Below are 26,770 nucleotides of genomic sequence, written 5' to 3'. Positions count from 1 at the left end.
GAAAATCCAGAGGTAGAAAAACCTGTATCTATGTTAAATATAAAATAATACAAAACTACCCAAGTTATAGGAATATCAAAGGGTATTTATAAGATTGTTAGGTAGATTAGAAGGCACACTTGTGTGAGTTTGAACTATTTTAATGATCACCCTTGTACAAGGAAAAAAGCGTTCAAAGTCCAAAGTAAATTTATTATCAAAGTACGTGTATGTCACCATATACAATCCTTAGATTAATTTTTTTGCAGGCCTGCTCAATAAATCTATAACAGAATAATAACCACAATAGAATCAATGAAAGACCGCGCCAAGTCGGGTGCTCAACCAGCGTGCAAAAGACAAACTGTGCAAATACAAAAAGAAAATGATAAATAAGCAATAAATATTGGGAACCTGAGATGAGTCCTTGTAAGTGAGTCCATAGGTTGTGGGAAAATTTCAATGATGGGGCAAGTGAAGTTGAGTAGAGTTCTCCCTTTTGGTTCAAGATCCTGATGGTTGAGGGGTAATAACAGTAGCTGAATCTGGTGGTCTGAGTCCTGGGGCTCCTGCACCACCTTCCTGATGGCAGCCGCAAGAAAAGAACATGTCCTGGCTGGTGGGGTCCCTGATGATGGGTGCTGCTTTCCTGCAACAGTAATTCATGTAAGTATGTTCAATGGTTGAGAGGACATTACCCGTGATGGATTGGGCCGTTTTCAATACTTTTTGTCGGATTTTCCATTCGAGGGCATTGGTGTTCCCATATCAGGCTGTGATGCAGCCTGTCAATATACTCTGTACCTAGAGTTTATAGAAGTTTATCAAAGTTTTGGATGTCCTGCTGAATCCCTGCAAACTCCTAAGCAAGTAGAGGCGCTACCATCCTTTCTTCATAATTGCACTTGCCTGCGGGGCCTGGACAGGTCTTCTGAAATAATAACATTGAGGAATTTACAGTTGCTGACCCTCCAAGGAGTAACTCGTGGGCGTGTGTTTTCCTTGTCCTGAAGTCAATAATCAGCTCCCTGGTCTTGCTGACATTGAGTAAGAGATTGTTGTTATGGCACCACTCAGCCTGATTTTCAGTCTCCCTCCTACATGCTGATTGGTCATCACCTTTGATTCAGCCTACACCAGCAAACTTGAAAATGGCGGATGTAAATTATGATTTTAGAAAAAGATCAGGACAAGTATTATTAGAATAAACATCTTAATATTCAATGGCTGCCGACCCTGTTTGTATTCCTAAAATGTGTTGGTTTATCCTTAAATCCATTTCAATCCAGCTTGTGTTACAATAGTTGGTGCCTTTTTTAATATTACATAACAGCCTAACAAGTTTCACAGAGGTGTCATATTAAATCTAATTTTTTCACTGCATTCATTTTTATGTCGACTCGGGATGGGATGGGAGTGAGTAAAGGAGACCCTCTTAAAAATATGGTTTTGAGACAAATATTAATAGGTGATAGAGTAGCAAAAATACAGAAATTAGGGAATTGGTTTTGCAGAATGTAGCCTAGTTAGCTGAAGATCAAACAACTAATCTCATTTGGGTGAGAGTGTCAATTGGACAGCATTTGTGCTTTATTTTAATGGAACTTTGCCCTATTTTATAAATTCCAGATTTAGACCCCATGATGCAATTTTAGGTCAGAGTAAGCACCTTAGAAAGGTAATTGATAATTGGCCTATTATTGATATAAGGAGCAGTATTTTTAAAAAAAAAAACTGTTTTGCCTGCCACCGGTACAGGTCATTTAACATCAGTACCTCTAGTACAAAGGAAAAACAATAACAGATTGCAGAATCTAGTGTTACAGTTACAGAGAAAGCGCAGTGCAGATAGACAATAAGATGCAAGGCAGTGACAAGGTAAATTGTGAGGTCAAGTCCATTGTATAGCACAGGAAGTCTGTTCTTAAAACTGAAAAAGTTATTCCTATTTTTGCACTGTTATATTTGCAATGTACAGATTTTATGCCTTTGCACTGTGCTGCTGCAAAACTACAAATTTCACTTGATGTCAGTGATAATTCTGATTCGATAGACTTGTAGAGCCCATAGGTGCTGGTGTTCTGAAGTTCCTCCACCTTTGTGGTTGTGAAAATATGTCAGAACGATGTGCACAAGAGAAATGTAAATATTGGATTCAAAATTCAAGGTTGTCATTCAGTCTTGATTCAATGAAGATTGGATCTGAATCAGTATGAAATAAGTGAAACTACCATTTAATAATGCCTTGGGGACCTTGGAATATTTCATCCAGTCACACTGGGAAAAACAACACAAATAACTTTTTTTGTTTGCAGACATTAACAGAACATTTCCTGACAATGTACAGTTTCGCAAAACAGCTAATCCCTGCCTACAGCAGCCACTTTTCAATGTTTTACTGGCATATGGAAATCACAACAAAGCAATTGGCTATTGCCAGGTATGTAACATCTGCTCTTTTAAGTGTTGCGCCAACATCAGTGTGTAATATCTAGTATTTAAAATGGTGAGTTCTCAAGATGGTGTAGAGGTAAAGGCCTTAGTTGCAAAATCTGCTTGTCATCCTTGATAATGAATGAGGAAACCTTACCCACGGATGTAGAATTTGAGGAATAAATCAATTCTCATTTAAGTTGGTAAACAACATCCCTGTGCTTATTTATTTTTTACAGCTGCACAGACCAACCATTGCTCTGAGCAGGAAGATTTCTTTAACACAACCTTAAAACTGTGTAGCACTTTATTTAGAAGCAAATTCCAGCTGCACGGTAACGAAGACTTTCTGTGCAGGAACGCTTTAGTTACTGTGCGAGCACACACGCAGCTTAGAGGGAGCAGTGTTGGTAAATTGGTCTGTTGTAGTCCTATGTACTGTACACGTATGCTTTGCATGCCATCCATACTGATCACATTTCATCATGTCAGTGTGTCAAGGTAGTACAGCGGAAAACAATAGTCCTAGTCATTCTTTATTGATCCCGGGGGAAATTGGTTTTCGTTACAGTTGCACCATAAATAATTAAATAGTAATAAACTATAAATGATTAAATAGTAATATGTAAATTAAGCCAGGGAATAAGTCCAGGACCAGCCTATTGGCTCAGGGTGTCTGACCCTCCAAGGGAGGAGTTGTAAAGTTTGATGGCCACAGGCAGGAATGACTTCCTATGACGCTCTGTGCTGCATCTCGGTGGAATGAGTCTCTGGCTGAATGTACTCCTGTGCCCAACCAGTACATTATGTAGTGGATGGGAGACATTGACCAAGATGGCATGCAACTTAGACAGCATCCTCTTTTCAGACACCACCGTGAGAGAGTCCAGTTCCATCCCCACAACATCACTGGCCTTACGAATGAGTTTGTTGATTCTGTTGGTGTCTGCTACCCTCTGCCTGCTACCCCAACACACAATGGCAAACATGATCGCACTGGCCACCACAGACTCGTAGAACATCCTCAGCATCGTCCGGCAGATGTTAAAGGACCTCAGTCTCCTCAGGAAATAGAGACGGCTCTGACCCTTCTTGTAGACAGCTTCAGTGTTCCTTGACCAGTCCAGTTTATTGTCAATTCGTATCCCCAGGTATTTGTAATCCTCCACCATGTCCACACTGACCCCCTGGATGGAAACAGGGGTCACCGGTGCCTTAGCTCTCCTCAGGTCCACCACCAGCTCCTTAGTCTTTTTCACATTAAGCTGCAGATAATCCTGCTAACACCATGTGACAAAGTTTCCTACCGTAGCCCTGTACTCAGCCTCCTCTCCCTTGCTGATGCATCCAACTATGGCAGAGTCATCCGAAAACTTCCGAAGATGACAGGACTGCAGTAGTTGAAGTCCGAGGTGTAAATGGTGAAGAGAAAGGGAGACAAGACAGTCCCCTGTGGAGCCCCAGTGCTGCTGATCACTCTGTCGGGCACACAGTGCTGCAGGCACACGTACTGTGGTCTGTACAGTTACTGGAAGGTTAAATAACAATGCAGAAAAATGTGTTACACTTACAGAGAAAGTACAGTACAGGCAGACAAAGTGCATGAGTTAGAGTATGAGGTCAAGAATTCATCTTATCATAGTAGGCAGCATTCGGTCAGTCATATAACAAGATTTATCTTTATTTATCTCGAGATACGGTGCAAAATAGGCCCTTCGAGCTGTGCCAGCCAGCAGCCCCAAATTTCATCCTAGCTTAATTACAGGACGAATTGCAATGACCAACTAACCTACAAATAGATTCGTCTTTGGACTGTGGGAGGAAGTTCATGTGCTTCATGGAAAGGATGTACAATTTTTTACACGTGGTGTAGTAATTGAAGTACAAACTGAGCTGTAATGGTGTCGTGTTAACCACTATGCTGCTGTGGCCCTGATCTTGGGAAAAATGGCATTTGTGCAGCTCTAGATGCCTAGATCAGTGTCTAATCCCTAGATCTAGATCTGCACAAATACTGATCCAGTGTCCAGAAGTCTTTTGCAGAGTGAACAATAACCGGACGAGCAGTATGGATGTACCATACGGAAGTGAGAGAATAACTTGGGGAGATGACTTTAGTGTCCATGGAAGGTTAAGCAAATTGCTTTCTGGTGTTTACGTTTAATGTTCTGGTTAGTGTGCAAATCTGGTGAGTGATTTGATTGAATGAACCTGTCTCACTCAGTGCTTTTACTTCCCTGTTTTTAGTCTTGCTGTATCTGTTCGTCATAATATTACTTTGTGTAAAAGTGTTCCTACTGTTCAGTGTGAGCTGAAGAGCCTGGTTCTGTGCTGTAGGATACTTGTAGCCTTCTGCCCAACCATTCTTTAAGGCATGAGTTCCTGACCCCCACAGTCATGTGTGGTGGTTGGAGAGAATACATCCTCAAATCCCCTCTAATCTAACCAATTTAATCTATGCCTTTGTCTTTAATCTACTTGTAGAGGGAAATGGGCTCTCTTTAATCACTCTGCTGATAAATCACACTCATAATGATACACCTCCAGACTTCTATGTATCAAGCGCCTCTAGTCTTTCATGGAACTAATTTTCTATAGCCTGGTACCATCCTCGTGAATCTCCCCTGCACCCTCTTTAGCGCTGTTACACCCTCCTTGCAGTTCTTGTGCACTGACAGTGATGGTGTTACTGATTTGGGAAAGTGTTTGACAGCACAAAGGCTGACAATGTTATGTTCAGAAAGGGAGCCCACTGAAAGGCTCCTGGCTCTGTAGTGAGGAAAGGGTTCAATTTGGGTGACTTGGCAATCTGTACAGTCACCAACCTGGCACAAAATTTATTTTTTCTATTTTCATTCAAAGGATGAAAATTGTAAGGATTTTGCAGTAGAAAACAATATTAGTTAGTTTCATTTGCAACTCTTCCCCAAAAAAAACCCTGAGTTTTGATAATCTCAAACTGCCCTTCAGAAATCATGTTGCAAGATCAGGTTTGGTGTTCCGTGTGTCCTTAAGACATTAAAGAGATCATTAAGTCTTTGCCCAGCCTAAAAGCCTTTTAGAATGTGGTGATAAAGATGGGTTTTGAATTGCCTTTGAGGTATGGATATACCCATGGTGCTGCTAGGGAGGTAGTTGTACAGAGAACTATATTCTCATCAACTCCCTTGAGATTGTACCACTTGCCTACATTAGGGGCAACTTGTATTGGGCCAACTAACTTGCATCTTTGAAATGTGGAAGAAAAACATGGCACCCAGGAGAATCCATCGTGGTCACAGGAAGAACGTACAAACTCCACAGAAGAGGCAACGGAGGTCATTATCGAACCCGGATCACTGGAGCTGAGAGGCAGCAGCTTTGTAATGATATCTGTTGCATTGAACTGCTGCTGCTAATGTAACAAAGTTCGTGTCACATGCAGGTGATAATAAACCTGATTCTGATTTTCAGTTCTTGTCTTTCAGAGCATAGCATGTGAAAGAGCTGCAGCTTCCGAAGGCATTATTAACATTCAAGATTTTTTCATTGGGGGGGGAGAGAATGTTTTGTTCACTATAAATATCATGTTTAATACTTAAGCATGTTAATGGTCTTATAAAATCATAAGGCATGGGAGTACAGTTAGGCCCATTGTGTCTGCTCCACCATTCCATCATGGCTAATTTTATTATTCCTCTCAACCCCTTTTTCCTGCCTTCTCCCTAGATCCTTTGACAGCCTGACTAATCAAGAACCTATCAATCTCTGATTTAAATATACTCAATGACATGGCCTCTACAGCCACCCATGGCAAGGGATTCCATAGATTCACCACCACTGGCTAAAGAAATTCCTCTTCATATCTATTCTAAATGGATATCCTTCTATCTGAGGATGTGCTCTCTGGTCCTAGACCCATTCACTATAGGAAGCATTTTCTGCTCATTCACTCTATCTAGGACTTTCAATATTCGATAGATTTCAATGAGATTACCCTCATTCTCTAAACTCCAGTGAGTACAAGCCTAGAGCCATCAAATACGACTCATAGGTTAACCCTTTAGTTCCCAGAATCATTCTCGTGAACCACCTCTGGAGCCTCTCCAATGCCAGCACATCTTATTTTAAGTAAGGGGCTAAACTGCTCGCAATACTCCAAGTGCAGAATGACCAATGCTTTATACAGCCTCAGCATCACATCCTTTCTCTTGTATTTGAGGCCTCTCAAAATGAATGCTAACATTGCATTTGCATTCCTTACCACACACTCAACATGCGGTATTCCCTGAAGTTTAACTTGCAGACTTTTTCTCCCCGTTTGGAACATAGTCTATGCCTTTATTCCTTCCACCAAAACGTATGACCGTGCACTCCGTACAGTATATTCCATCTGCCAGTCCTTTGCCCATTCTTCTAGTCAACTTAGGTCCAAGTCCTTCTTCCTCAACACTACCTGCCCTTCCACCTATCTTTGTAGGCTTCAAACTTGGCCACAACACCATCAGTTCTGTCATTCGAAACATTGACGTGTAAAGGTGGGGGGGGGGGAACTGTCCCAATGCCAACCCCAGTGGCTGCATCCACTGACTCCTTTGTCTATCCTGTCTGTTCATTTCTCAAATAATTCTAACAGATTTGTCAGGCAAGATTGTCAATTATGGAAACCATGTTGACTTTGGCCTGCTTTGTCACAAGACCATAAGATATAGCAGCAGAATTAGGTCATTTGGTACATTGAGTCTGCTCTGCCATTTCATCATGGCTGATCCATTTTTCCACAGACCCCATCTCCCGCCTTGTCTTCTCTCTCCTCTCCCCTCCCACCCCCCCCCGTATCATACCCTGACCAATCAAGAATCTTTAAACTCTGCCTTAAATATACATAAAGACTTGGCCTCCACAGATGCATGTGGCAATGAATTCCACAGATTCACCAGTCTGGCTAAAGAAATTCCTCCTCGCCTCCATTCTGAAAGGACATCCCTCTATTCTGAGTCTGTGTTCTCTATTCTTAGACTTTCCACCATAGGAAAAATCTCTTCCACATCCACTCTGGCAAGGCTTTTCACCATTTGATAGATTGAGTTTCTAAGTACCCCGAAAACATGAATAATGAACTCCCAACATCTTCCCTGCCCTTAAAGTCAGGCTAACTGGCCTTCATTTCTTTTCTTCTGCCTCCTTCCCCTCTTAAAGAGAGTGATATTTGTAGTTTTCTAGTCCTCCAGAACCGTTCCAGAATCTGGTGATTCATGAAAGACCCTTATTAATACTTCCACAATCTTCAACTACATTTTTTAGCACCCATCTGATCCAGGTGAATTACCTACCTTCAGACCTTTCAGCTTCCCAAGCACCTTCTCCTGACACTCACTCTTCCTCCTGAATTTCTGGCATACTACTAGTGTCTTCCACGGTGAATACTGACACAAATACTTATTCAGTTCGTCTGCCATTTCTTTGTCCCCCATTGCTACCTCTGCAGTAAAATTTTGGAACAGTCCAATATCCACTTTATATCTGGGGGGAAACATTCTGTATCCTCTTTGATATTGATGGCTAGCTTCCCTTATTTAATCTTTTTCCATATGGCTTTTTTACTTGTCTTCTGTTCATTTTTATAAGCTTCCCAATCCCCTAATATCCCTCAAATTTTTGTTATATGCCCTCCCTTTTGCTTTTACACTGTCTTTGACTCATCATCCTTTTGGAATACTTCATCTTCATGATTTTTCTGTCATTTGCCTGCTGATTTGCCCTCAGAAACTTCAGCCATTGCTGCTCTGCCATCACCCTTGATAATGTCTCTTTATCAACTTTGGCCAGCTCCCCTCGTGCCTCTGTAGTTCCCTTTACTCTACTGTTATACTATTACATCTGACTTTAGCTTCTCCCTTTCAAATTGCAGGGTGAATTTTATCATATTATGATCACTGCTTCCTAAGGGTTCCCTTACCTTAAGTTCCCTAATCAAACCTGGTTCATTACACAACACCCAATCCAGAATTTCTTTTGCCCTCGTGGGTTGAACAGCAAGCTTCTCCAAAAAACCATCTTGTAAGCATTCTACAAATTCCCAACATTTACAAAATGAAAGGATTTGATTTATTTTTTTATAACCAAAAGAGCCATCCCACCCCGACATTTCAATACACAGTGTATCCCTGGATGTTAAATTCCCAACTTTGATCATCTTTAGCCACAATTCAATGATTCCCACAAAGTCACCTGCCAATCTCTAACTGCGCTACAAGATCACCTACGTTATTCCGTATATTCTGTGCATTCATATATAACACTTCAGTTCTATATTATCACCTTTTTCAATTTTGCTCCCATGTTACACTTTAATTCATCCCACTGACTGCAATTTTGCCCTATCATCAGCCTGCTCTTCCTCACAGTCCAATGACGTGTATACCAATTGCCCCATGCTCAGTCTGGTTACCATCCCCACCAAATTAGTTTAAACCCTCCCTAGCAGCTCTAGCAAACCTGCCCACAAGAATATTGGTCCCCGTTGGGTTCAGGTATAACCCATCTTTTTTGTATAGGTCATACTTTCCCAGAAATCTTCATTTCCCCCCCCCCCACCAACGATCCAGAAATTTGAAACCCTGTGCCCTACACCGCTCATTCATCTGTACTATCATCCTTTTCCTGCCGTGACTGGCATGTGGTACTGGGAGTAATCCAGAGGTTGCTACCTTGAAGGTCCTGCTCTCCACCCTCTTCCCTAATTTTCTATACTCACTGCACAGAACTTATTCTCCTTTTCTACTTGTGTCATTGGTGGCAATATGCACCACAACATCTGGCTGCTCATCTTCCCTCTTGGACATACTGTACCCTAGCAACACACCATCTTTTGTGGCAACAGAATTCGCTGTCTGTCTTCCTAACTCAAGTTTCCTGTCACGATCATTCCATCTGACTTTACTTTTCCCTGCTGAGCTTTGGAAGTGGTTACCAGTGCCACTGGCCTGGCTGCTGCTGTAGTGCCCTGATAAGTCATTCCATTCTTCACCCCCCCCCCCACCCCAGCTGTATCCAAAGCAATGTACTTATGGCTGAGGGGAATGGCCACAGAGGAACCCTGCACTGACATATCGCACTTCCTCTTCCTGTGAAAGTCAGATGGCTCTCCAATATTGCTTTGCCTGATTACTGCAGGTTCTATGCTGGTAGCTAAAGCAGTGAACATTTTAATTTGTATGCTGGAGGAAGCAAACTATTTTTTTCATTTTGGGATGTGATAAACTGGTTCCAACTGTCTCATGGACAAATGATGAAAGAGTTCTTGTCTCCTGTTGGAAAAGAGCATTGAAGTTCTTCCCAGTGAATGTTTGAATCTCAAGTAACAGTAAAAATACTTGCCTCTTTACAAGTTGTGGGAGCTCAAATTTTCTGCTAGCTTTCACATTTTAACAGCAACCAGAAGTGGTTTAGAGAATGGAAATGCTTTCAGATGTTACAAATTCATGAATAGCACTTTAAATCTAAGTCAGAATTTCTGGTCTCTTGCATAAACTCATATTCAAACCCCGTGAACCTAAGGGTTCCTGCAGCCTGAGTGGCTTGGAAGGCTCGATACTCTTGATACTTAGTATTAGTTTGAATTTTATTTGTTCAGGAATTCTTTTTTCCACCTATTGTTATTACATGAAAGAAATGCGCTTAATTGTTAAACACATTACAGGCTGCCCTCAGTAATGATCAGGTTCTGTTTCTGCAAATATCCATGGCAGTCAGAAAATGCACAAAAATCACTATCTGGTAACCAGTTCATGAAGGATCCCACCCACCCTACTCATGGACAGTTTGTCCCACTCCCATTAGGAAAGAGGGTACATAGCTTCCACACCAGGACCACCAGACTCAAAAACAAATGATTTCCCCAAGCAGTAAGACTAATCAACACCGTCACGCAGTAACCCACTCCTCCACACCCCCAAACACCACGAATTTATCATTTCCTGTCAGGGTCACCTTAGTCTATGCCTGATGTCACTATATGGACGTAAAATCAACATATATAAGCTATCATGTGACTTTTTATTTATTGTGTTTATCTTATTGTGTTTTTTTTGTGCTGCATTGGATACAGTACAATTATTTCATTCTCCTTTACATTTATGCAGTGGAAATGATATTAAACACTCTCGAATCTCACCTCCAGCATTAAAAGCACATTATATTAAGAGCAATCTCTACAAGTGGAGAAAGAAAGGGCAAACTAATGTTTGTAGAAAGGAATGTACTTTGAACTTTTGAATTTACTAATGTTGTGAATGCTTGACTGCGGATGTATAAATTGAATATTCATAACCCAGGCATGGCTTGTGTTTCTCCATTGAGAAAACACTGAGATGAAAGGTGTATACCAGGCACACTGCACAGTGCCGGCTCTCGCTCCACACCACTGATATGCTGGCATTGAAAGTAAAGGGGAGCCAGGCTGATAGGTGTTTAAGCATCTTGAGCTGCAAGAACTGGTTGAATGGGTGGATGGAATTATGGCAAAAAAAGCCGACTGGGCTGTTGTAGAAGCTTTTAGTTCATGAGCTGAACCGTGAGAATGGGAGTTTGTCATGAGTTTCCGATGGGAGAATGACTGCACAGGAAGATTGAACTTGAGTGAGCATGGGTGAACTTCGTGAAGGATCGGTATGAATAATAAGAGCCACAGTACACATCTGCATGTGACTGTATCAGACCTGACCATCTTCTCTCTTTTTTTGATACAAACTGATCTGCAGATCCCAGAACACTACTACTGGGAGGCAAGGAAGAATAATTACCCTCTGAGTCCCCCCTTAATCCATTTGATCTGGCTACATGTTATCAGGGATATTCAATTGATTCGTTCCATCCCTCCAGACACCTTCTCTGTCCTTCCAAGAGACGAGGAAAAGCTTCAGAGCTACGATATTAACTCTTTTTCTCTCCATGGATGCTGCGAAGTATTTATTTTATTGTCACATTTCTAGATTCTGCAGTCTTGTTTATGATTCCAAAATTAAGCCTCCATTATTTAAGATGCTTCACTTGTGGCTGTTATAGAAATTTTTCCAAAATTAAACCATCAAATTTGTATTTTAACTTCTCATGACATTTCTTTTAAGAGCATAAGATGTAGGATCAGAATTAGGCCATTTGGCCCATTGGGTCTCTGCCATTTCATGATGGCTGATTCATTTTCCCTGTCAATCCCAATCTCCTGCCTTCTCCCTGTATCTCTTTGTGCCCTGACTAATCAAGAACCTATCATCTTCTACCTGAAATATACCCAATGACTTGAACTCCACAGCCACCCATGGCAACAAGTTCCACAGATTCACCACTTTGGCTAAAGAAATTCCTCATCTCCATTCTAAAAGGATGTCCCTCTGTTCTGAGGCTATGTCCTCTGGTCTTAGGAAACATCTTTTCCACATTCACTCTATCGAGGCTTTTCAACATTAGATGGTTTCAATGATGTCTCCCCTCATTCTTCTGAATTCCAGTGAGTGCAGGCCCAGAGCCATCAAATAATTTTCATGAACCTCCTTTGAACCGTCTCCAGTGTAATCCCATCCTTGTTAAGCAGCCTCGTGTGTGGCACCTTCTCAAAGACCTTCTGAAAATCCTAGTACACATCATCCTCCGATTCTCCTTTGTCTATCCTGCTTGTTATTTCTTCAAAGAATTCCAACAGATTTATCAGGCAAGATATTTCCTTAAGGAAACCATGCTGACTACAGCCTATTTCATCATGTACTTCCAAATACGCAGGAACCATATCCTTAATCAATTCCAACATCTTCACAACCACTGAGCTTAGGCTGACTGGCCTATAATTTCCTTTCTTTTGCCTTCCTCCCTTAAAGAGTGGAGTGACATTTTCAATTTTCCAGTCCTCTGGAACCATGCCAGAATCAATTGATTTTTTTGAAAGATCATTAATAATGCCTCTACAATTTATCTAGCCATCTCTTTCAGAATCCTGGGCTGTGCACCACCAGGTCCAGGTGACTTATCTCCCTTCGAACCTTTCAGTTTTCCAAGATCCTTCTCCCAAGTAATGGCAATTTCACACACTTCTATCCCCTGACACTCTCAAACTTCTGGCATACTGCAAGTGTCTTCCACAGTAAAGGCTGGCACAAACTATTTGTTCAATTTGTCCACTATTTCCTTGTCCTCCATTACTACCTCTCCAGCATCATTTTCCAGTGGTCCGATATCTATTCTCACCTCTCTTTATACTTCATATCTGAAGGAACTTTTGATATTCTCTTTAATTTTTTTGGCTAGCTTACCTTCATACTTCAGGTTTTCCTTTGGCTTTTTTAGTTGCCTTCTCTGGTTTTTAAAACTTCCTAACCCTCTAACTTCCCACTAATTTTTGCTCTATTATATGCCCTCATCTTTACTTTTATGTTGGCTTTGACTTTTCTTGTCAGCCACAGTTGTGTCATCCTGCCTTTAGAATACCTCTTTGGGATGTACTTATCCTGCACCTTCTGAATTTCTCCCAGAAATTCTAGCCATTGCTACTCTGCTATCATCCAGTAATTTTCATTGGCGTTTTCTTCTGGATAATGTATTTTTCATTGCTTTATTTTTCAGGGGATGAATTTTATTGCTGGCTACTTGCTTATAGTGACCAAGGATGAAGAGAAGTCCTTCTGGTTGTTAGACTCTCTGATTAAGAAGATAGTACCAGGTATGCCAGCTGAAAATGTGCCTACTACTGTGCCAATATCGTTTCTCCCCTTTTAGCCTTTCAGGCTGCTACTTATAAATGGCAATATATCTGGATTAAATTATATTTTTGGAACAATTGGGTTTCCAGGCATGATCAGAAATTTAAAACTAAAATAGAAAATACTGGAAATACTCTGCAGGTTGGGCCACATCTGAGAAACAGAGTTAACGTTTCAGTTAGTTTTATTTAGAGATACAGCGCAGAACAGGCTCTTCCAGTCTGAGCCGTGCAATCCAGCAACCCACCAATTTAACCCTTGCCGAATCACTAGACAATTTACAATGACCAGTTAACCTATTAACCGCTATGCCCTTGGACTGTGGAAGGAAACCAGGGCACCCAGAGGAAACCCACACAGTCATGGGAGCAATGTACAAACTCCTTACGGACTGCACCGGAATTGAACTCTGAACTCCACGCTCTGAGATGTAATAACATCACGATAACCACTATGCTATCATGTCTTCAGTTTGCAGAGACTACCTCAGTACTGCGAAGCAGACGAAAGAAGCTTGTTAAGCTACAGGGTGGGGAGAGGAAGGGGACATCCTGATGCAGTAAAATCAGTGAATGTGGGGTAAGCGGTGAACAAGGTTATCTGATCAGTGATTGAATGGAAGCAGTTCGAGAGTGAGAACATTGGGTGTTGAACAGAACAGGAAGACAAACAGTGGGCTAGGCTAGACGCATCCTGCACTCAGAAACAAAGGAGAAAACCAAACATGGCACAGATGGATGACTGATAGACTGAGAAATCAAGTTGCAGAATTTGAACAGATGCTTGGAGTTGAGGTGTGCCAGGTCCAATTAGGGAACCCAGCCTGTACTGTCAGAGGAGAGCATCTTGAAAGATGGAGCCAAGGGGTATTATCCGGCTGGTGACTTGTTTATCCTGCCATTGGGCTCCAGCGTCCTGGGTTGAACCCTGACATCAGTGTTATCTGAGTGGAGTTTGCATGTTCTTCTGTGACTAAATGAGTTTCCTCCAGCTCTTCTGGTTTCTCTCACATCCCAAATGCATGCTGGTTTGTAGGTTAATGCTGTTGTGAATTGCCCCTAGTGTGGAGGTGAGTGGTAGAATTGGGTTGGAAATCTTGTAATGTTACATGTACAATCACTGGGCCCAGGGCAGATCCTTGGAGATGTTGACACTCAGGACCTTGAAGCTGCTCACCCTTTCCGCCACTAACCTCTGGGTGAGGACTGATGTGTGTTCTCCCACCTTCCCATTCTTGACGTCCACAATCAACATTCCTTGCTGTTGTTGATGTTGAGTGCCAGGTTGTTGCAACATCACTCAACCAGCTGATCTCTCTCACTCCTGTATGCCTCCTTGTTGCCACCTGAGATTTTACCGATAGTGGTGACACCTACAAATTTACTGATGGCATTTGAGCTGTGAAGAGCTTGTAGTTATGTGTAGACAGTATAGCCGTGGACTTAGCATGTAACCTTGAGGTATGCCTATGTTGATTGTGAGTGAGGAGGAAATGCTATTACCAATCTACACTGACTGTAGTCTCTCTGAGGAAGTCAAGGATCCAGTTACAGAGGGAGGTACAGAGGCCCAAGCTTAGAAGCTTGGTGATTAGTCCTGTGGGGATAATGGTGTTGATGAGTATGTGGGGAGAACTTACATGAGTTGTGGTGTGATCATCTTGGTATAAGTGCTTAATCATCTGTGTGAACTGGGTGGGCAGGCAATCCTGCTTCCTTGTTGCATCTCTTCAAAGGATGTGTATAATGCTTAGTTTGGTCCACCCCACTGCACTGAGTTGGTACATGGTGACTATATTGTAACCTTGTATTTCGATTGTTTTCATGGACTTTTCACCCGTGCCAATTAGGGTGGTGGTGCTGAGCAGGGTAACTTGTGTAATGAAGTCAAAGGACCCTCCTGACCTCAGAGGGTCTTGAAAACACTGAAGAAATGTTGAGTAGCCAACTGCTGAGCCTCATACTCCTTCCACCCATCGACTGTTGTTTAGGTGACAAGACCCAAGGGGCTGATGGTTCCACCTCATTCACAAATGCACAGCCTCACTGCCACATTTGGGAAGAAGAGGATGTGTCAGGGAACCCTCGAGAAGCTGGAACTCTGACCATCCTCAAAGACCATATCTGTCTGTGGGTAAATACAAGTCAAGGTGTTCATATACACTGTCAAGTAGTGAGGTACAGGTGCAATGAAGAATGTGCAGCTGCACACAGACACGAAGCTACAGACAACACAAATATACATTAGCCAAGAAATAGTCAAGACTGAATAAGAAAAGGACTTTTTGCATTAAGATCTTGTTTTACACAAAGAACACAAGTCCATGGTAGAGATTATGGTAGTGCTCTGTTGAAGTAGGGTTAAAGTTGTGTACGATCAGTTCAAGAACCTGATGGTTGTAGGGAAGTAGTTGTTGCTGAACCTGGTGGTGTGGGACTTCAGGTTTCTACCCTCCAGAGAGGTCTCCACAAAGGAAAGTCACCAGCTAATTATTCCACAAGTTCTCCCAGTCACTGCTAGAATCACAGTATGGATTGTATCCATCTAGAATCATAGTGGACATGATTTTCATTAGGTGACTGCTCCAGAGAAGTGCAGAGAGTAGCATCAACAACTACAGAGGTATTTTTATGCGGAGCCTTTTAACGCTCAGTTTTCTTTTAACTCTTGTCAATCTTCTCAAATGTATTTCCATTGTATGTTTAGATCTTGATGGTCTGCAAACTGTGATCTTAACCGAAAGTTTGACAATGCACTTAATTCCTAAAGCATACTACTAGTGTTGGGTGAAGCTGTGTCATTGCCCAATATGTTATCAATCTTTCACATGGTAAGATTGCACCTTACCTCCAGCAAGGTTCCCAGTAGAATGGATCTAGTCATTAAGCTGCACTCACAGATGATTCTTACACATGTACATTTTGAGTCCAACTCCCAAGTCTGGATGCAGGCTTCTGTCCCAAAACTTCAGCCATCCGTTTCCCTTCCACAGATCTGCCTGGCCCTACTGAGTTCCTCCTTGTGTTCTTTTTTTTTTGCATTGAATAAATTGTCCAAGGTTTGGAAATGAGACATCAGGTGCAGGAATCTGGAGCAGTATATAAGCTGCAGATGAAACCTCACAAAATGCCATTCAACCAGGCTGCCCCCAATGTTTATATAAAAAAAATAAATCAAATCACCCACCAATAGTAAAGCTCCAGAACAAGACCCTGGATAACATGGTCCCACCATTCACATCCTAAGAACCACCTCTCGTTAGTAATGTTCACTCCTGTCTCAAAATCACCAACTATATGAGGAATTAAGTGTGAAGGTCAAAATCTTGTGGTCTACCAGGCAGCAGTGACGGCTACTCTTCTAATACAATAAAAGCATTGGAGAGATACTGGCAATTTGTCTCAACAAGAACCTCCAACTCCACTGGAAGATAAATGGGCAGTGTTAGTGTCCTCTCTCAAGTCAACAGCTGTAACTTTGGGTAGTCCTAGTCCACATTGTTCAATAGACTCCTGAAAGAGCAATTCTTTCTAAGCTGCACTATAGTGGAGCTTCTTCCCTTGGAAGAAGCATTAACATCCTAGTCCCCTGAGTTACGGGAATGACAATGGAGTTCCTTCACTGAGCGTACAGGGAAGCCCGGAGCAGGTGACCAAACTCCCCTTCCACCTGTCCCATTCAGCATATCCCACCCTGATCTTGCATTAGCCACCTCTGAACTCTCAGAACTGGGACAAGCCATCCTCGATCTCGAGGGACAAGCTAGCAAGTAAGTGAGAAATTAAAGAAAATGATCGCCTCCAACTCGGCTTTCTACCTAGCTCTCTCAATTCTCTTTTCAGGACCTCTGCTTTTCTTTCTTATGTCATTGGTACCAACATGTACCAGGACATCTGGCTCCAAAATGCTGTGGACACATTCCAAGACGTCCCTGCCCTGGCGCCTGGGAGGCAATGTGCCATCCGGGTGTCCCATACATGTTCACAGAATCTCCTGTCTGTTCTCCTGAATGAGTCTCCGATCCCTACTGCTCCCCTTTTGTACCTTGTTCCCTTTTGCACCATGGACCTATGCTCAGTGCCAGTAACCTGGCCTCTGTGGTCATTCCCCCACAACAGTGTGCAAAGTGTTATACTTTGAGGGGAATGGCCAACGGGTGCTCTGTGCTAACTGCCTATTTACATTTCCAGTTTCCAGCACCATGATGACCTAACATACACCAAACCCTCTACCCACTCTGGCATTGAAGTCACGTAGGACGATGATCTTGTCTGCCTTGTATGTTTCCAATAGGAGGGATGTCAGCTCCCCCTAAAACGCAACTGACAGCAGGGTGTGCTTGCAGTGTGGGGGCATAGATGCTTCCAATGTGACAAATTGATTGTCTTGCAGGGGGACAAGTTGATCAGAGTGTCCAACTGTTAGGCTTTGAAGCTTATTAACGATGGTGTTTTTGATTGTGAAGCCCACCCTTGAGAATCTGTTCCTGTTGTTGCTGCTGCCTGAGTATAGCCTGCACCAAAGATCCTTGATCTGCACAACATACTTGTAGCAGCAATGTCAATGTCCAGCCGAGCTGGTTCTCATGCTACAAGTGTTGAGCATCTTTGGGGGTCAATCACCTTCTATAGTGTTCTGCACTGTGCATACATTCCAGCACAGCATTTTGAGCTGTTGACTACTTTTATTTCCCTTTTTCTTGCTGCTTGACTGAGACGCCCATTGGCCATGATGATCCAACCAGGTGGTGGTGAGATGAGGGTTTTTTCTTTCTTTTTGTCACCACCTTTTCTAGGTCCATCTCCATCCAGAACAAGCAGTGCTATCCCTGAAGAGGGCAGCTTGGTCACTCAGAGGGGTGCCATATGCTATAGTTGCCTCAGGTCAACAGATAGACAACCCATGGGCCTGAGCCGCCTACATGCAGAGTTGAGACTGCAACTTCCAGTGTCATCCAACACTTGTTTGCCCCTTCTCCATTGCTGTAGGACTTTTCTTCCTGCCTGCGCTATGTAGATTTGAAGTAAGGATTGGTGCACGTGGACCGATTTTTTTTTTTTTTTTCCCTCCTCCTCTCCCCCCCCCCCCCCTTAGGCAAGGGGCAAGAGGTCCATAATTCATTGAAAGTGGTGTCACAATGGCACAACGAGCTGTGATGACTGGGTATTGGAGTCTTCTTTCTCCGAGGCTGGCTGCCTCCCAAGACTGATGAGCCCAGTTATATCACTGGACACTCAGTTGCACCATGACATAGCAAACTTGGTAAGAACAAGGATGCCATGTGAAGGTGTTGCTGTGGGCACGATAGTGTAGGAGAGACCATATGCGAGTGACCTCCTGCATGGCCAGCCAAACAGTGGTCCTGCAGTGATCACTGCACCCGGAAAGGAGAGGCTATGGGAGAGGCAACCTTCTCCTTGGACTCTCTGGCTTCTCCCACAAAGCCAATGTCAATCCAATTTACTACCTTGACTGCCAAGCGACTGAGCCTTTTTGACCAGCTTCCTGTGTGGGACCTTGTCACCTTGTGTCTTGTTGCTATGCTCACTCTTGCCATGGTGATTTGAAGATTAGACTGTCACATCTGCCTCACCCTCACCTTCTAGTTTGGTTGTCTTTCACCCAGCTTGATTTCTACTACACCTGTTTGTTTCAGTTAATCAGTTTAGTTCATTATGTCATTGATCATTAGTGTCCTGTTTGTTATACTTGTTTAATCATGCACTGGGCTATGTACCTGCAACGTAATCAAGGTTTTATTTGAAACCCTACTTACTTTCTTTGCCCAGAATGGTATTTTGTCCCATATTCCATTGTGAAAAAATCTGAATCGTGTGGCTGTGATCAGAATGATTGAAACTTGAGCTTTTCTGTATTTTTTTAATCCTTATAGCTTTGTGATTATTAAAGGCGGTTTTACTCTTGGTGTTTATTTTTCTGATTATTAAAGGAGGTGTTACTATGTTGTGTTCTTGGTTCTGGAACTACTGAACTAAAAGCAAAGGGATTACAGTGGATCCCAGTAAATTGGGTCGCTGGTTAATTGGAGCCCGATTTGTTTGGGATGACTTTTAAGAACAAAAACTAATCGAGAAAATTGCTAGGATTGTCTTGATTTAGTTGGGACAATATACTTTATACTTTATTGTCGCCAAACAATTGGTGCGCTTCACACTCCCTGGATTACAAATATTAAATATTAAAGATATTAAAAATAAAGTTAGTAAATATTAAAAATTTAAATTATAAATCATAAATAGAAAATAGAAAAATGGGAAGTAAGGTAGTGCAAAAAAACCAAGAGGCAGGTCCGGATAGTTGGAGGGTACGGCCCAGATCCGGGTCAGGATCCATTCAGCAGTCTTATCACAGTTGGAAAGAAGCTGTTCCCAAATCTGGCCGTACGAGTCTTCAAGCTCCTGAACCTTCTCCCAGACGGAAGAGGGACGAAATGTCTGTTGGATGGGTGGGTCGTGTCCTTGATTATCCTGGCAGCACTGGTGGAAGACTGTTGCTGAAAAAGTTCTAACTGGTTTTGTTGTGTGTTCTTGTGTGGCCATTAGACACTACACCGTGCTTAGAATGAAGAGTTTTTAGTAGTGTCAGTTGCATGTGTTTGTGTTTAAAAAGCAGTGATTTTCGTCACTGAGAAGTGGCAAGTAATGAACACTAAAACAATTCAGAACTGTTTTACTCACTGCGGTTTCAAGCATTCAGGCTTAGTGATGTCAGAAACAGCTGGGAGTTAAAATTAAATAATTTCACTACAGGTTAGGAACTACAAAGAATTTGAAGGTATCAACAATCATTATGAATATTGTAATGAAAATGAATATTTGGAGGATGAAATTGTTGAAAGCATTGTATGAAGGTAGTCCATTATCTACATTAGATGTTCACACTGATTTTGTTCATTGAGTACACTAGATGAATTCCTCCATTGATTAACATAGAAAATAGGTGCGGGAGTAGGCCATTCAGCCCTTCGAGCCTGCACCGCCATTCAGTATGATCATGACTGATCATCCAACTCAGAACCCTGTACCAGCTTTCCCCCCGTACCCCCGATCCCTTTAGTCACAAGGGCCATATCTAACTCCCTCTTAAATATAGCCAATGAACTGGCCTCAACTGTTTCCTGAGGCAGAGAATTCCACAGATTCACCACTCTCTGTGTGAAGAAGTTTTTCCTAATCTCAGTCCTAAAAGGCTTCCCCTTTATCCTCAAACTGTGACCCCTCGTTCTGGACTTCCCCAACAGCGGGAACAATCTTCCTGCATCTAGCCTGTCCAATCCCTTTAGGATCTTATACGTTTCAATCAGATCCCCCCTCAATCTTCTAAATTCCAACGAGTATAAGCCTAATCGATTCAGTCTTTCATCATATGGCAAGGATGTCTTTCCTTAGATTAGGGGACCAAAACTGCACACAATACTCCAGGTATGGTCTCACCAAGGCCTTGTACAACTGCAGTAGTACCTCCCTGCTCCTGTACTCGAATCCTCTTGCTATGAATGCCAGCATACCATTCGCCTTTTTCACCGCCTGCTGTACCTGCATACCCACTTTCAATGACTGGTGTATAATGACACCCAGGTCTCGTTGCACCTCCCCTTTTCCTAATCAGCCACCATTCAGATAATAATCTGTTTTCCTGTTTTTGCCACCAAAGTGAATAACCTCACATTTATCCACATTAAATTGCATCTGCCATGAATTTGCCCACTCACCTAACCTATCCAAGTCACCCTGCATCCTCTTAGCATCCTCCTCACAGCTAACACTGCCACCCAGCTTCGTGTCATCCACAAACTTGGAGATGCTGCATTTAATTCCCTCATCTCAGTCATTAATATATATTGTAAACAACTGGGGTCCCAGCACTGAGTCTTGCGGTACCCCACTGGTCACTGCCTGCCATTCTGAAAAGGTCCCGTTTATTCCTACTCTCTGCTTCCTGTCTGCCAACCAATTCTCTATCCACATCAATACCTTACCCCCAATACCGTGTGCTTTAAGTTTGGACACTAATCTCCTGTGTGGAACCTTGTCAAAAGCCTTTTGAAAATCCAAATATACCACATCCACTGGTTCTCCCCTGTCCACTCTACTAGTTACATCCTCAAAAAATTCTATGAGATTCGTCAGACATGATTTTCCTTTCACAAATCCATGCTGACTTTGTCCGATGATTTCACCGCTTTCCAAATGTGCTGTTATCACATCTTTGATAACTGACTCTAGCATTTTCCCCACCACCGATGTCAGGCTAACCGGTCTATAATTCCCCGGTTTCTCTCTCCCTCCTTTTTTAAAAAGTGGGGTTACATTAGCCACCCTCCAATTATCAGGAACTAGTCCAGAATATAAAGAGTTTTGAAAAATTATCACTAATGCATCCACTATTTCTTGGACTACTTCCTTAAGCACTCTGGGATGCAGACCATCTGGCCCTGGGGATTCATCTGCCTTTAATCCCTTCAATTTACCTAACACCACTTCCCTACTAACATGTATTTCCCTCAGTTCCTCCATCTCACTGGATCCTCTGTCCCTTACTATTTCCGGAAGACTATTTATGTCCTCCTTAGTGAAGACAGAACCAAAGTAGTTATTCAATTGGTCTGCCATGTCCTTGCTCCCTATAATCAATTCACCTGTTTCTGTCTGTAGGGGACCTACATTTGTCTTAACCAATCTTTTTCTTTTCACATATCTATAAAAGCTTTTACAGTCAGTTTTTATGTTCCCTGCCAGTTTTCTCTCATAATCTTTTTTCCCCTTCCTAATTAAGCCCTTTGTCCTCCTCTGCTGGACTCTGAATTTCTCCCAGTCCTCAGGTGAGCCACTTTCTCTGGCTAATTTGTATGCTTCTTCTTTGGAATTGATACTATCCCTAATTTCTCTTGTCAGCCACGGGTGCACTACCTTCCTTGATTTATTCTTTTGCCAAACTGGGACGAATCCTAGTTAGTAGTAACTATTAGTAGTTAGTATTATTGGCAGTATTTTAATTTTGCTCTAATTTGTTATTCATTTTTTTAATACCTTAACTATTTCCATGAAAGTGTAGGTAATCGGAGCTGTTGCTTAATTGGGCCAAACTGTACTGGTCATGTGTCCCAGTTACCCGGGTCTACTGTATTTCCAGCTGCTGAGATCAGATAGCTTACAAGGTAACTGACCTGAAATTAACTGGCTGCCTCATCTCTGTACATTAAGGACAAATTACAAGCGCAACAAATCTCTTTACTGATTGAATGTGACAGGCACTGAGCTGTGTCTGGCGGTAAACACTGCTAAATAGATTTTCTCGATGCCTCCATTCACTGTGCAAAACAGAACCGTGGGACCTGCTGCAGAAAGAGCCAGTCACTCACTTGCTTCTAGTTATTGTGATCATTTCATTGAATCAGCAGTCTTCATTTAGCAGATATTCTCTGTATTTCACTGAATAAAGCCTGCAGTGTTTCTGCCACTGATATCCATGAAATTGTCTGATTTCCTCCAGCACAAAGTTCAGAAATGGGTCATGTTCTGTGGCAATTTACAGTGATCACATACAAACAGCTGCTCTCTTCCCCCCCCCCCCCCACTTCTGGGTTAGGGTGAGGGGGCAGCACCATTCTTCCCAGAAGGCAAGAGTGTTTGAGGCTGAGGAGGGGACCTGATCGAAGTTTATAACGGATGTGGATAGAATCTTTTTCCTCAGAATAGAAATGCCTGCTACTAGAGCACATGCATTTATGATGCAAGAGGAAAGTTTAAAGGAGATGAGGCAAGTTTTACATAGAAAGTGGGTGCCTGGAATGCATTACTGGAGTAGTGTTGCAAGCAGGACAATGGTGGGAATGAAAAGACAGGTCATTTGCAGGCAAAAGAGATTTTGTTTAATTTGGCATTGTGTTCAGCACACGCGATGAGGGTAACAGCCTGTTCCTTTTCTATATTCTATATAACCAGTACGTTATAAAGATGGGGATTTCCAGGCACAATGGCACTGGTGAACCGCAGCATCATTTTGCAAGCTATATACAATACTTCTAACTACACCTTTTTCCAGTTACTCTCACTCAATCTGAAATGTGTAATTTCCCTTTAAGCAGCATCCTTTTAGCTTGACTTCATTAACTATAGATTTCATGATCATCTGAAGGACTTGCAGACTTAACTCAGTCAAGCAGGTACGGCACCTTTAAGTGGATGAAGGAGGAAGATTCGGCATGACATCTAAAACTTTGAGAAACTTCTATAGCTGTGTGCTGGAGAGTACATCGGCTGCATCACAGCCCGGTATGGAACCACCAATGCCCTTGAATGGAAAATCCTACAAAAAGTGGTGGATATGGCCCAGTTCATCACAGGTAAAACCCTCCCCACTAGTAAGAGCTTCCACATGGAGTGATGCCACTGGAAAGCAGCATCCATCATCCAGGACCCCCACTACCCAGGTCAAGTCCTTTTCTTGCTGCTGCCATCAGGAAGAAGATACAGGAGTAGTTATTACCCTTCAACCATCAGGCTCTTGAACCAGTGGGGTAACTTCACTCCATTTCATTCGCCCCATCACTGAACTGTTCCCAAAACCTATGGACTCACTTTTGAGGACTCTTCATCTCATTTTCTTGCTATGTATTGTTTATTTATTTTTATTATTATTTCTTTTATTTTTTTCCTCTTGTAATATTTGGTGATATATAGGGGATTTAAGGGTTATGGGGAAAAGGCAGGTAGGTGGAGATGAATCTGTGGCCAGATCAGCCATGATCTTATTGAATGTTGGAGCAGCCTTGATGGGCCAGATGGCTGGCTGCTGCTCCTATTTCTTATGTTCTTATATGTACTTTGTACTTTGAACTTTGAATTGCTTAGTGATCCTTGGTATTCCACACCACCTTCCTGTTAGTGTACCATAAGCAGAGGAAAGCTGAAGTTCCATCCAGCTAGAAAATGATGGCACCATTGATTTTCCTTTTGCCTGTGCAATTGCTAATTGTGAATCACCTGTCAGTCACTGTGCAGCTATATGCTGCAAATGATTTGACAGTGTGTCTTCTCATCCAAATGCTTATTAATCTGCTCAACACCATTGCCTGGGGGAGCTCAAGGCCAGACATGAGATGCAGAGGCAACCAACAGAATGGGATTGAGCCAGCGTCTTCAACCTCACAACCTGGATTTTCACGTGCTGTATCATTGCCCAATGGACTAAACCCTAGTACAACCCTATGCATTGGAACCTCCAAACCAGGCACATAAATGTGCAGAGAATGGTGGGATATGGACATTGTGGAGGCAGAAGTGATTAGTTTAGGCATTTAATGACTGATTTTGTTCATTTAGCACAACATCTTTGGCTGAAGAGCCTGGTCCAGTTGGGTACTATTCTATGTCCCTAACAGCTCCTTGACATTCTGCAGCAGTGCTATTACTAAAAATCCCACTTTCCGTATCCTGGGATTTACTGCAGACTTAACTTTAGCTAGATGACTGTTATACTGCTACATAGAAAAAAGATCACTGATCTACACTCATCATCAAGTCACAAGTTGGGAGTGTAATGATGCATTCTCCATGCACTATGAAAGCTTAGGATAACATTTCCCCACACCTATAACATCCACTATCTTCAAAGACTAGGCCAGCAGGTGTTTGGGAATGTCACCACATGAAGTTTTCCTTCAAAGTACTCAGTGCTGACTTGCTATTTGCTGTCCTTTCATTTGGGTCAGAATCTTGGAACTCACTAACATCATAGAAATACTTTCCATCACGAGCTAGTTGGGTGCTCAAGCCACCTCCCTGGAAGTGGGCATCAAATGATGAGCTTTACAGAATTAAAGTAGGATTGGTACCTTGATTTAGTGGGAAGAATGAACTTGATGATCACCGTAGAAATTGCACCTGGTATGTGTCAGAGAGCAAGACACACTTTTCACAAGATCATTGAGCAGTGGAACTTTGCTGTCTAATGGCATTATACGCTGGAAGATGAAATTAATATGGATGAATGTCCGCTAGTCATTGGAATGTGGAGAGTGAAATGACCTGTTTCTGTGTGTACGAATTTACGATTGGCTTCATTTAGTTATTATATCTTCCTGCTTGGTTGATTTCCTCCGCAGGCATAGGTAGAGCTGAACAACCTTGTGGAAATTCTTCTGTGTGTCGCTAATTGAGGACTCTACCTGTTGTAAGTCAGTAGTGCTGTTGTGTTGCAGGGAGCTGGGCAATGCACCACATTTCCCAACCAGTGGAATACAGTAAATGTGTGGAAACTATCAAGGCCATCTGTAATCTTTATCTTTAGCATCTTGCTATGGATTATCATATTAAGTGCTTGCAGGTGATTGTGTTACTGAACTATTAATCCAAAGGCTAGGCTAATGATTTAGACTTAAGTGTTCATATCTACTGCAGAGCATCCGGAGCGCTATATTTAAATTAAGTAAATGAAATCTGGAATGAAAAGCAAATGTCAGTAATAGTCTCAAACTAGAACATGAGGAAGGAAATGTGCCGTCCACCCCTGCCTGGTTTCTGGCTCCAGGATCATACATTTGTAATGACCCCCAACATTCACAGTAAGCCATTAAATTCAGAAACATTATCAGCTGCTGTATTTTTAGAATTGACATGTTAGCTTGCACTGTGACTGTGATATGTTGTGACTGAACTAGTAAATAAACCGATCGGACAGGCAATCCTGCTGCATCCCTTTAAGACATCTCGGGGAAGATCACTGCTTACATGCAAAATTAGTTCATCAATAAGCAAACGGAGTTGGTTGTAGATCGTCGGTATGCCATTGATGATCTAAAACCTGCTCTGCTACAGACTGAATGACTTGCTGCTGTACAATTAAGTTGTCAATGTGCCTGGTCCACTCCAGCATTGGACAGAAGATTTCTTTTATCACAGTACATAAATCAGATGGTACACAAATTATCAATGAAAGAGAAAATTCTGGCGCAGGTCACCCATCATCTGTCAAGAATGAAGTAATTAACATTTGGGATCAATAACCCATCAAAAATATGGGATACTGTGGTGCAGCAGTTAATGTTGTTGCCAGCCAGATCCAGGGTCATGGGTTTGATGCTGGCCTCTGGTGCGACTGTGGAGTTTGCACATTTTCGCTGGGAGTTTCTGAATCTTCTCGGAGATGTGTTGTTGGTTTAATTGGTTAAATTATCCCCAGTGTAGTTAAGCGGCAGGGAGAGTCAAAGGAGAGTTGATGGTCACACAGGACAGAATAAGCTGCAGAGTGTAATGGGACTGTGTTTAAAAACTTTCATTGATCCATTGAGTCTGCTCTACCAATCAATCATGACTGATTAATTTCCTTGGCCTCATTCTGCCTTCTCCCTGTAACCTTTTACTGTCTTTAATAATCAAGAACCCATCAATCTCACTTTAAATGATTTGGCTTTCTACTGACATCTGTTGCAGAATTCCACAGATTTAGCAACCTTCAGCTGAAGAAATTCCTCCTGGTCTCTGTTCTAAAGGGACATCCTTCTATTTTGATGCTGTGTCTTCTGGTCCTTGTCGGAGCACTATTGAAAGCATCACGTCCATTCTATCTAGGCCTTTCAATATGTGGTAGGATTCAATGAGATTCCA

The 26,770-nt window shown here is 42.3% G+C and overlaps 1 protein-coding gene across 2 annotated transcripts in view; it reads left to right on the top strand.

Annotated features, from left to right (window-relative positions):
* Positions 1-26,770, top strand: part of grtp1a (growth hormone regulated TBC protein 1a) — a 72,464-nt gene that overhangs the window by 32,202 nt on the left and 13,492 nt on the right. For both annotated transcript variants that reach the window (XM_063051224.1, XM_063051225.1), the window contains 2 exons: positions 2,295-2,419; positions 13,006-13,102. In XM_063051224.1, the coding sequence (XP_062907294.1) occupies positions 2,295-2,419; positions 13,006-13,102 (222 nt within the window). The remainder of the gene's footprint in view (positions 1-2,294; positions 2,420-13,005; positions 13,103-26,770) is intronic.

The sequence above is a fragment of the Mobula hypostoma genome, chromosome 6, assembly GCF_963921235.1.
Source record: "Mobula hypostoma chromosome 6, sMobHyp1.1, whole genome shotgun sequence".
Lineage (NCBI taxonomy): Eukaryota > Metazoa > Chordata > Chondrichthyes > Myliobatiformes > Myliobatidae > Mobula > Mobula hypostoma.
Note: the sequence above shows the minus strand (reverse complement) of the source record. Positions and strands in the feature narration are given on the sequence as shown.